The sequence below is a fragment of the Heterocephalus glaber genome, unplaced genomic scaffold (assembly GCF_053883595.1).
Source record: "Heterocephalus glaber isolate CG9 unplaced genomic scaffold, H.glaber_assembly_v1.0 deba00001457, whole genome shotgun sequence".
Lineage (NCBI taxonomy): Eukaryota > Metazoa > Chordata > Mammalia > Rodentia > Bathyergidae > Heterocephalus > Heterocephalus glaber.
Genome location: NW_028258305.1, coordinates 26,249,865 through 26,262,002, shown reverse-complemented (window position 1 = coordinate 26,262,002; position 12,138 = coordinate 26,249,865). Strand labels below are relative to the sequence as shown.

Here is a 12,138-nt window from a genome sequence, read left to right as displayed (position 1 = left end):
CTAGTTATCAGCCGAACAAAGAGCCTAGGAAATGAGCAAGAGAGATGGCCCCATTTTATATGCAGTCATTTCATTTCTTCTTATTAAAAATAAGGTCAAAGAAAACTTTGAACACTGACAGATCAAATTAGTAGCCCCCTTCCCGCTTCCCCCTACCGCTGAGGGGAGCCATGAGTTTGTGGAATAGAAACTAGTTTAGTACCTAATACAGTAACCACCCCTGCTTCTACCCTGCCCCCCCACCCCGTGAGAAAGAGACATGCTTTATCTTTATAACGTGAGATTAGTACATGAGTTCTTCCTCATTTTGAAAAATTACAATTTGCTTAATTATAGTGTTTTTGTAGGCTGTAGAAGAAAGGGTAAGTTGTGTGACATCGAAAAGCAGCCATGTTTGAGGAATCTTAAGTAAATGTTAAGGAAATAAATTTTGTCTAGTTTTAGTTATATTTGATATTTCACTGTGTAGTCCAGGTAACCTCGAACTCACTGTGTAGCTCCAGCTGGCCTCCAATTCATAGTGATTCTCCTGCCTTGGTCTTATGCTGGAATTACAGGCATACACCACCATACCTGGCCAATTTATGTTTTAACTTAATAGAAAAGATAATAGTAAAGAACAAGAACCACCTGTTCTAAGCCTCATTTGGAAGGTGATTGGGTTATGCAGCTAGCTTGCTGTTGGGAGGCAGGGTCTGGTCGGAGGAGAGACTCACTGGAGGTTTTATCTCCCTCCCCAGCTCCTTTTTTGATTCTGTTTCCTGGTCCCCACGTGGTGAGCAGCTTTTCTTCTGCCATGTCCATCTGCCACACTGCTCTGCCTATGAGCCAGCTGGCTATAGACTGTGATCTCTGCAAACTGTGAACCAAAATAAATTTTGTCTTTAAGTTGTAGGTGTTGGGTGTTTTGTTCCAGCTTCTAAGAAAGGTGAGCAAGACACCCCCAAAGATAGAAATATAGGCAGTAAAAATCTCAAGTCATCTGCTGCAAGCAGATAATTGGAGTTATGTTTGCAAAGATACATTTAAGGCATCTACTTAACTAAACAACTCATTTTTTTTTTTGGTACCGGGGATCAAACTCAGGACCTTGTGCTTTCCAGGCAGGAGGCGGAACCATTGACCTAAATTCCCAGCCATAAACAATGTTTTAGTGAGTTGGTTGAATAGCATGTAAGGATGCTAATTTGGGGAGGATGTTCTTCCTGAAGTCTATTTTGTCTTTGAGAGAAAAAGTGAGGACATGATTTTAAGAATAAATAATAAGTGGAGGTAGTGAAGTTCAAAGCTGGAAGAGAATTTAATGATTTTTTGAAATGTTACTGAGGCTAATAGTTGAGTTCACTTGGGAAATATAGAGGGATCAAGATGAGTTTGGTGATCATGGGTTGATTTTTTTTATGGTGGCTTTTTTTTGTGTGTGTGTATATGTTCATTCACATGCTTCTTCCCTCTCTTCTTTGTTCCCTCAACCCCCTTCAGCTACTGTGTAAGAGTAGGAAAAGTCTGAGCAGTTGATTAATCTGATGTTGTGATGGGAGTATAGGACTTAAGAAAGGAGAGTGATATGGGAAGAATCAGGGACCAAAGATTGAAGGTACTGCAGTTAGAGTGGTTGAAATGATATATCTTGGGGGTGGGGTCTAGGCTAGATAGGGAACTGATTGAAGTCACAGTGAGGCTGATAGGCTAGGAGAAATGGAGGTTTATTAACACCAGAAATTTCCATGAAAGTTAAGATTAAAGTGTGTTGGGAAAAAAAGAAATAAAAGATGTGAAGAATAAGAAATTGTGGTTCCCCAAAATAATGAGTTTGAAGTCTTCAGATGAGTAATTATTCTGGGTAATAAGGTGAGTGGTTCCAGAGGTAGAACAGTTGTGTAGTAATGCCATTATAGTTGAGCATCTTCTCATTCCTTGAGATAGACTGCAGCTAGGATGCTTACATGGATCTGGAAGTTGCAGGCTGATGATTACTGGAAAGGCTGGTTAGGTAGTAAGTCCAGTGTTAAAACTTTTATGTAAGTTAGAGTGACTGAGAAGTCAGTTGATAATAATGATGAGTAGTTTAGTTAGAACCTAGTTGTTTTGTTTTGTTTTTTTGTTTTTTTGGTACCGGGGATCAAACTCGGGTCCTTGCGCTTGCACAGCAGGCGGCGAAACCACTGAGCTAAATCCCCGGCCCAAGAACCTAGTTTTAAGGAGGAAGTTTTTTGGGTTTTTTCTGGGATCAGGGATTGAACTCAGGACCTTATGCTTTTGAGGCAGACACAGCACCACTGGGCTAAATCCCCAGCCCAAGAAGGAAAGCTTTTTTTGTTTTGTTTTGATTTTTCTTTTTTTTTGGTACTGGGGATCGAACTCGGGACCTTGGGCTTTCGAGGCAGGTGGCAGAACCACTGAGCTAAATCCCCGGCTCATCTGAGGAAGGTTTTAACAGGAGAGTTTTGGAATAATTATACATGTGCCACAATAGCAAGAAAATAGAAAATACTGATAGCCCAATCTGCTCTATGAATGTAGGGGAAAAAAAGGACCAACTGCCACTTTTAACTTTAACATGGAATGGAAGTGATGTCCTGGGAGATATCTGGTTTCAATTAAGACAAAGAAGTGGAATGAGAGCCAGTAAAGATCTACAAAAGTTTATTTGTAGAAGAAGGAAACATTGCCAAGGACATACATAGTGAAGAAGGTGGGAGAAGATAACTTATTGGAAGAGAGGATGGATAGGAATGAGCAGGAACCATGCTTTCCAGAAATCTGAGGTTTGTCATTTACTAACTAGTCAGTTGTATCAGGGAAACAAAAGTGACCTATATATGTTATTGTGGAAACATAGAAGGAGACCATTTATGTTGAGGTGGTAAGTATTACATGGATCATCTTTTGTGTAGGTCTCAAAAAAGTTTTGACATGGTATTGTTCTTTAATGAAATGAATAGTGGATAGATAAATAAGATTGCTAAGATTTAGAAGTACTAGCAGTATAGAGATGGGTAAGGAAGAAAGAATTACTTCTGGTCTTTGCTATACATTCAGCCTATAAGCTGTAGATAGTATGTTTCTGTGAATTTGATGTAAAAACTTGCATGGGTAAATGTTAATTTGTGGTTGTTATAGTTTAAGTCATTCACTCCTTAGGGTTTTTTGTTTGTTTTGTTTTTGTTCTATTTGGTTTTTGCTTTTGTACTGAGCCATCCCAGCACTCATTAAATTTTTTATTTTGTGACAGAGTCCCCTAAATTGTCCAGGCCAAGCTGGAATTTGTGATCCTCTTGCTTCACTCAACTACCATGAGTGCTAGTATTACAGGCCTGCACTATAATGCCCAGCTAAATATTTACTGAATTTTTATTTTCTAGTCATTGTGATCAAAAGCAATCTTTTTAGCTTGAATTCCCTTTTTGTAGATAAAGAGATAGTTTCAGATAGTTTCTCCTCAGGTCACCGACTATATTCTCCTAGGAGTGAAATGAAGTAAATTGTATCCTTTAACAGCAACATGGCAGATAGGAATTTTATTTTATTTTTTAAAATTCTTTTATTGGTACATTTTAGGTATACAATATGTTTACATTTATCATTGGTTGCTTGTACCTGTACTTGATGTATCTTAGTTCGTATTTTTTCCCTCATTACCTGTGCACCCTTTACCCCCTCCACCCTTCCCTATTTACATAGATTTCGTTTCCATTTTTTTTTTTCCTCATAATTTTTCCTTTCCTTTCTTCCCTTTCCCCTTCCCCTCCCACCACCCCTACACCTTTGGACCTTTTCCTATTTCAAATTATCAATTATTCATTTTAATCCTTATTTACACTCAGTTTCTCACACTAGAGAAACTATTCGGTATTTACACGTGTGTCCTATTTATTTCACTTAAGAGTATGGCCTCAATATGGATCCATTTAGCTATAAATGTCTCTAGTTTCTCATTCTTTATGGCTGAGTAGTACTCCATTTTATTAAAAAAACCACATCTTCTTTATCCAGTTTCCAGTTGACGGGCACTTGGGCTCTTTCCAAGCTTTAGCTATTACAAACTGTACCGCTATAAACATGGGTGCACATATATCGCTGTGGAATGATTCTTTTAATTCTTTGGGGAAGATACCCAGTAGGGAAATAGCTGGGTCAAATGGGACCTCTAGTCCTAGTTCTTTGAGGTATCTCCATACTGATTTCCACAGTGGTTGAACCAGTCTGCACTCCCACTAACAATGGAGAAGGGTTCCTTTCTCTCCACACCCCTGCCAGCATTTGTTATTGGTTGATTTCTTGATAGCAGCCATTCTTTGTGGGGTGAGGTGGAATCTCAGTGTTGTTTTCATCTGTATCTCTTCAATGACCAGTGATGTTGAACATTTTTTCATATATTTATTTGCTGCTTTTACTTCTTTGTCTGAGAAATGTCTTTTCATTTCGGATGCCCATTTTTGAACTGGGTCTTTAAATTTGGGAGGTCTGATTTTTTTCAATTCTTTATATATTCTCGATAGTAGACCTTTGTCTGAGGTACAGCTGCCAAAATTTTATTCCCACATTGTAGGTTGTCTCTTAGCTCTGTTGGTGGTTTCTCTTGCAGTGCAGAAGCTTTTTAATAAGATGAGATCCCAGTTGTTGATTCTTTGTTCTAGCTCCCGTGCTACTGAGGATTTGTTCATAAAGTCTTTTCCTATGCCAATGTCTTCAAGAGTTCTACCTAACTTATCTTCCAGCAAGTTTAGTGTTTCTGTCTTAATATTCAGATCTTTAATCCACTTCGATCTTAGTTTAGTTCATGGTGATAGGTATGGGTCTAGTTTTAGATAGGAATTTTAAGTGCCTTTTTATTTTGTTTTATTTTTTGTTTTTTGGTGGTTCTGGCACAGGCTTTGATCTTGAACTCTGCACTGAAGCAGTCCTCCTGCCTCAGCCTCTGTAGGAGCTAGGACTATAGTTATGTGCCACCACACCTAACTTAAGTCCTTTTAAGTGAACACTTGTATTCTAATTTCTACCAATGCAGTTAAATTGTTAAAGATTTTTTGAACTGTGCTAATTTTCAGATTGTTAGCTGTATGCTAGCTGTGTATTCTCATCAAAATCTAGCTGTTTAATTAAATATATAATTATAACAAATTTATTGAGCACCACTGTACTAGAATTTTTCCCCAGGTTCTTTACATTTATTGACTCAATCTTTACAATAAATTGTAAAGAATTAGTGTTGTTATCTCTGTCTTATAGATGATGATACTAGGACTTAAGTTAAGTAACATGCCCAAAGTCACATAGAGTATACCAATTTTTACCCTGATTTATGAAGTTAAATTTAAGACTATGAAACCTTGTTTTAAAAAATTAAACTTGTATTGTATGATATAATAACACTTTCTGTGATTCAGCAAATCCCATTTATGGGTATAACATTCAAAGGAATTGAAATCAGTATGTCAAAGGGATGTCTGTACTCCCATATTTACTGTAACATTATTCACAGCCAAGATAGGGAAACAACTAAAGTGCCCATTAACAGATGAATGGATTTTTAAAATGTGTACACACACAGAGAGATATATATATGGGGGGGCAGGCTATTAAATTTTAAAAGAGAGAAAATCTTGTAACGTGTGACAACACAGATGAACCTAGAGGACATTGTGCTAGGTGAAATGAGCCAGGCACAGGAGATAAATACTGGACTAAACTCTTTGTAGTAGGGAGGAGAATGGTGGGTAGTAGGGACTGTGAAGATGGGAAGTGGGGCAAGGGGAGACAGACTTTGGTTAAAGTAGAGTTTCAGTTATTTATGAGTGGGCTTTGGTGACTGTTGGATGGCATAGTGACTAAATGTAGTTTATAATAAAATATGTTTCAAACAGCTAAAACAGTAGATTGTAAATATTCTCACCACAAGGATATAAGTATATGAGGTGATATGTTAATTGGCCTGATTTAATCATTATGTATTGTATACATATATCAAAACATATTGTACCCCATACATATATAAAATTATTTAATTAGAAATAAAACAAAAAATAATATTTCAATCAGAATTATTTAAAGATATGTTTATTTTTTTTCTATCTCATATAGTTTTCTACCCTTTTTTTTTTTTTTTTTTTTTGGTACCAGGGATTGAACTCGGGTCCTTGCGCTTGCGCAGCAGGCGGCAAAACCACTGAGCTAAACCCCCGGCCCAATCTCATATAGCTTTTTTCCATCTATATAGGTAGCCCTTTTTTTGTTTGGTGGTACTGGGACAGGCTTTGATCTTGAACTCTGCATTCAGGCATTCTTCTTGCCTCAGCCTTAGTGGTAGCAAAGATCTGAAATAAAAACATTTTGAATTGATAATACACACAAATATGATGTAGTTTTTCTGAACTTGAATAAATTTGGTTCGATGTTATTAAGCCAACCAAATGTCTTGAGGTACCTGGAAGTTATTAATGTAACAGGATTCACATGAACTTTATGTAGATTTTGTTTGTAGTACAGTAGATGGTATGAAGTTGTACAAGCTGTTGGTTATAAAGTCTAGAATCACAGATTAATATTTATGATATATGTTTACATATGTATATATAGTTCTAGCTTTATAGACACCACCTATTTAAGAGGCCTTTTGTGCATGTTTTAGTGTGAGTTGCTGTTGCCTGAATGTAAAGGGAAGGAATCAGCACAGAGAGAAGATGATATATATGCTCCTATGTCATATGTGTTATGAGAAGCCTTAGGATCCCAGCAGTTCTAAAAATTCTTCTAAAACTATATAACTATAACAGTAATAGTAAAAATATAACATCTTCTAATATTTAGGGCTCACTAAATATTAGGTGTAGTACTCAGCACTTCATATATGTTTATGCCTTTATAATATAGGTACTGTCATTATCTTTCTTTTTAAAAACATTGGAAATCTAATATTTTAGAGCCACTTTATGACTTTAATATAAGCAATATAACCACTTAGTAGCATGGATAAGTTTTGAACCAAGGTTGGTTTGATTTCAGTGCCTGTGGCTGTGGTGTATGGCAGGGGTTGGCCAACTTTCTCTGTAAAGAACCAAGTAGTAAATATTTTAGGCTTTGTGGGCCACCTAATCTCTGGTGGAACTACTTCATTCTGCTGTTTTTGTAAAACAGGTATAGACAATACCTTAAAAGCATAGCCATGGATGTGTTCTGACAAAACTTTTTTTGTGGACACTGAATTTAATAACAATTTTCATGGGTTCTGAAATACTGTTCTTTGAATTTATTTTTTGGCTATTTAAATATGTAAAAAAAAAAAATCTGCCAGGTGTAGTGGCAAAACAGTAGGAGGATGACAAGTTCAAGGCCTGCCTGGGCTGCCCAATGAGTTCAAAGGCAGCCTAAATCACATAGTAAGGCCCTGTTTGAAAAACAAAGAAAGTCATTCTTAGTTCACTGGTCATTTAAAAAAAAAAAAAAAGATGATGGGACCACACATTTTTGCCTTATTTTTTAGTATACTTATGTAAAAATAGTGGGGAAATGTCAGCATGATTATTGTTTACATTCTAAAATGAATTATTTTTAGTTGAGTGTATAATAGTTCCTCCATCTGATGTTATTTGTAATTTTACATAAGTAATTTTCAAACCCAATTTTTATAAATATATGCACAAGTATATATGCATAGACATATGCAGTCTCCACTGTAAAGTTATGAAATAACATTAGATATAAGTAATTTTTATATAAGTAATCCTTAAAATGTAATATCCCCAAAAAGATCAAAATGTTTTAGGATAGTTGGCCTTTGCATTGAATGACCTTGGATTCTACGCTCTGTAACTTCTGTTTGTATTATTACTTGTGAATTGTTAAGTTTCTTGCTTGCCTTAGAAGCTTTGCCTAACGCTCTTTGATTTGTTGCTTTTTATTTTCTGTGAGTTGGAAAACTAGGTTAGTTTTTGGTTTGGACACAGTCCTAACAAATTAAGTTAGGGCTGGGGATTTAGCTCAGTGGTTCCACCACCTGCCTTGCAAGCATAAGGTCCTGAGTTTGATCCCTGGTAACCCCCCCCCCCCAATAAAGTTAAAGGTAAGTTTTGAGGGCCACAGGAACCTTCCTGAGAATGAGTGGTTCTCACACATTAATACTTTATAGATTTAGGTTTGGCTGGCATAGGCCCTCTTTCTGCTCACTTTCTGGTCCTGGCTCAGTTCTCATAGGTTAAAGTTTAAAAAAAATCAGTGACTTCTTTCTGAGTTTGGTGTAATATAAAATAAAACGTTAATTCACCTGCGCTTTCCTACTGAGTACCTAATTTCCTAATTGTTCTATATTTGATCTATAATTATCTTATTTGTAAGATGTTTTCCCTTAGCTTAAAGGTTGCAGTGTGAATTGGTAATGGAGAGTCTTCTGAAAATGAACATTGATAGTTACCGAAAGTCAGACATCAGCATGCAAGAGTCTGCTTTGTGTTAGCAGCTGAGGTTTACTATTTTCTCTCTTCTTGAGTGAACAGATAGAAACTACATTTGTTTGTCACTTTGGTTTTCAACCCATCTTTATGAACTTCTCTTTGTTCTTCTTGGTCACCCTAGGAGGGAGATCTTACATGTTCTGAATAGAGAGGATAATAATTTGCTTAAGAGTATAAGGTTAGTAGATGGTAGAGTGAGTATTCAGATTTTGAGATAAACTTTCATTTTCATACCTGCTTTGAAACTTGAGCAATTTTTGGATTTTGTATGTAGGTTTATAATCAAAGAATTAAGATTTATATTTAAGATTTTTGTATTTGTAACGGCTAAATATTGTTTTCTTTACAGATTCAAAAAACTACATAAAGCACACATAAGGCTTAGTAAGTTATTATGATGTGGACATTCTTTTTTCCAAATCATTTTCTTTATTAGTACATGTTTGCGGTACATAATAATTACATTCCTTGTATGGAGTTGGTACATGTAAATAACACATCTTAATTCCTTTTCTCATCCCCTTTCCCTTCCTTCCCTTCCATCTCTTGGTTCCTTTTCCCTTTGAGAAAGATCTACCTTCTTATTCCTAATTTCTGTTTTTTATTTTGCTGTTTATTTATACTTTGGGTTTCTCATATAAGAGAAACCATGCAATATTTAAGCTTGTGTGTCTGATTTATTTCACTTAAAATTATGGTCTCAAGGAGCATCCATTTTCCTACAAATAATTCTTTTTTTTTTTTTTTTTGGTACTGGGTATCGAACTTGGGTCCTTGTGCTTGCGCAGCAGGCGGCGAAACCACTGAGCTAAATCCCCAGCCTACAAATAATTCTTATAACTATAATTCAGAAAAAAAAATAGAACTTTGTCAGTTATTCCAGAAGCTACATATGCCCATCCCAATCACAGCCTCTTTCCTCCAGAAATGACTACCAATCCTCGCTTGTATAGTAACACTAGAGTTCAGTCTTACTTCTTTTTTCTCAGTAGTTAAGACATACATCTTTATTATGATCTTTATTACAAAAGTAGCAAGAGACCACAAAAATGAAAAACAGCCTGGTATGGTGGTGCATGCATTCTGGTCCCACCATACTAGGAGGATGAGGCAGGAGACTCACAAGGTAGATCCTAGCCTGGGGAACTAGCAACTTAGTTATGACCCTGTCTCAAAATAGAAAATTTTAAAAAGGGCTGGGGATGTAACTCAGTGTGAACACCCTGGGTTCAAGCCCCAGTACTACAAACAAAACAAAAACCATAATCACTAATATTATGATGATACTTAAAGCAGTTATTTATAAACTCGAGGCCTTGCATAGGGTGAGGGGTGAGAGACAATGAATTCAAAACACAAAGTAATTTTTAGGCACTTGAATTTACTTTTTTAGGAGTTTGTTTTGTGTCTCTTTTTACTTGCACACAGGTACCACAAAGTAGAAGAGTACTCTTTAACTTTGCTTCAACATCCATCTTTTTTCTAAGAGAACATATTATATTCTTTATGTTGATTAACATCTGTACAGAGCTTTACAGTGTATAAAGCAGATATTCATGATCTAATTCTCACAGCAGTCATGTGATGTAGGGATATTCTTTTCATTTTATAGATGAGGATATAATACTATAACCTTGATTGGTCCTTTTAATGGAAAGACTTTCCTCATAAGTACTTCACATACTTTTTACTGTTTCATCATGCTTTTTGGTTTGGATGCTAGGGATTAAACCCGGAGCCATGCGCATTCTGTACCACTGAGCTACACTCCATTTCCTTAGGTTTTACCTAATACCTTTTTCTTGTTCTAGTGTCCTGTTCACTTGTCATGTGCTCTTAAGCTCCAGGCTGTGACAGTTATCTCAGAAGTATTGGTCAGGTATTCTGTAGGCTGTCCTTCAACTGGAATTTGTCTGATTTTTTTTTTTTTCATAATCAGTCTGAATTAGTCTGGGGTTGTGGGTATAGGAGAGGAAGATGATAAAGCCATTCTCATCACATTATATCAAGAGGTGTGTGTTATCACCATGACTCATCATTAGTAATATTAACCTTGATTATTCTGCTGAAGTAGTGTTCCTCAGGTTTTTCTTTTGTAAAGTTATTCTTCCCACCCCTTTCTCATACTATACTCTGGAGGGGAATCATATTCAGACCTCACAGTTAAAGAGTAGAGAGTTGTTTTATCTCTTTGAATGCAGTGTATCTTCATACTTTATTTGGAATTCTTTTGAGTGAGAGATTCATCTCTGTTCATTTATTCACTTATTTTTATATCAGTATGGATTCATGGATATTTTATACTTTGGATTATGATCCAATACAACTTTATTTTGTTGCTCAGAGTGTTCCAGCTTTGGCCATTGAGAACACTTTTGGTTGTCTTTGGAACTATAACTTTTTTTTTTAGTATTTACTTTAACAATTATTAAAATGCCTATAATGTACTTGGCTGTACCTACCATAGTAGATATTTAAAAAGTATGAAATGCTTATCATGAAGAAGCTTACAGTTTGATTTAGTTAAAAATCAAGGCATGTCCTCTAGGGAAGTACTGAATGGTATGGATGAGGCTTATATGAGTTTAGGGAAGGAACAATTTCATGTTGAATAAAATAAAAAGAACTTTCTGGAGATTAGAATTGTAATAGATCCTAAAGTTAGAGTATGAGATGAAGAGTGAGATCATTTCAGATCAGAAAGTAGACTGAATCTGCAGAATAGTGAGGGCATTAGCTTTGATATAGTCTTGTATTGGTATAGAGTAGTTTGAAAGTATCTGGACCAATGAATTAATCCCCCTTGTGTTTTGTAATAAAGTTTAAGTCACTGTTTTAAAGTGCATATGCCTTAAGAAGTCTGTTCTAATTATTAAGGGATTTGGATATTTAAGATCTGCAAATAGGTTGAAATCTTCCTTCCAGGGAGGTTACATTCTTTCTCATTGAAACAATGAAATTTAAATTGTGCAACTGTGCCCTTGTTGTTATACAGTGTGTTGCCTTTGTTCTAACGAGGATAAGATTTACCCTTTGTCTTGGTAAATAATGTAAACTTGGATTGTAAGCAAACAGTAATATTTTCCTTCCAGACATAGAGTAACCTACTTTAAAATCATATATAATCACTCACACACACAGCATTTTGGTAAACTGTTACGATTAAGAAGTTTTTGTCTTGGTCTTGTTTTTTTTTGGTACCGGGGATTGAACTCGAGACCTTCTGCTTTCCAGGCAGGCGGCAGAACCACTGAGCTAAATCCCTGGCCCTTGGTTTTTAATTTCTTAATGAAAAATTTCTAATTTACTGTGTTATACTTACAAAGTAATGTTTGCAGTTTGAAATTTGAGCTAGCATATTTAATGTCACCTTTGATGTGTTATGTATTAGACTCCTAAATTTACCTTTTGATAGTCATTTAAAAATTTACTTGGGGGCCGGGGATTTAGCTCAGTGGTTTTGCCGCCTGCTGCGCAAGCACAAGGACCTGAGTTTGATCCCTGGTACCAAAAAAAAAAATTTACTTGATTGCCTTGCCATTTTTTTTAATCTTTTTTTTTTTTTTCCGGTACTGGGGATTGAACTCAGGACCTTGTGCTTGGAAGGCAGGTGCAGTGCCACTGAGCTAAATCCCCACCCCTGCCTTGCCATTTTAAAGAGAAGGGAAGAATATATATATATCAACAG

General features: G+C 36.0%; 2 protein-coding genes across 4 annotated transcripts in view; one reads left to right on the top strand and one right to left on the bottom strand.

Annotated features, from left to right (window-relative positions):
* Window positions 1-12,138, top strand: part of Eml4 (EMAP like 4) — a 158,227-nt gene that overhangs the window by 47,129 nt on the left and 98,960 nt on the right. The window lies entirely within an intron of this gene.
* Window positions 6,044-12,138, bottom strand: part of Cox7a2l (cytochrome c oxidase subunit 7A2 like) — a 124,871-nt gene continuing 118,776 nt past the window's right edge. Inside the window, exon 4 of the mRNA XM_087216454.1 lies at window positions 6,044-6,317. Coding sequence (XP_087072580.1) covers window positions 6,301-6,317 — 17 coding nt within the window. The 3' untranslated portion in view covers window positions 6,044-6,300. The remainder of the gene's footprint in view (window positions 6,318-12,138) is intronic.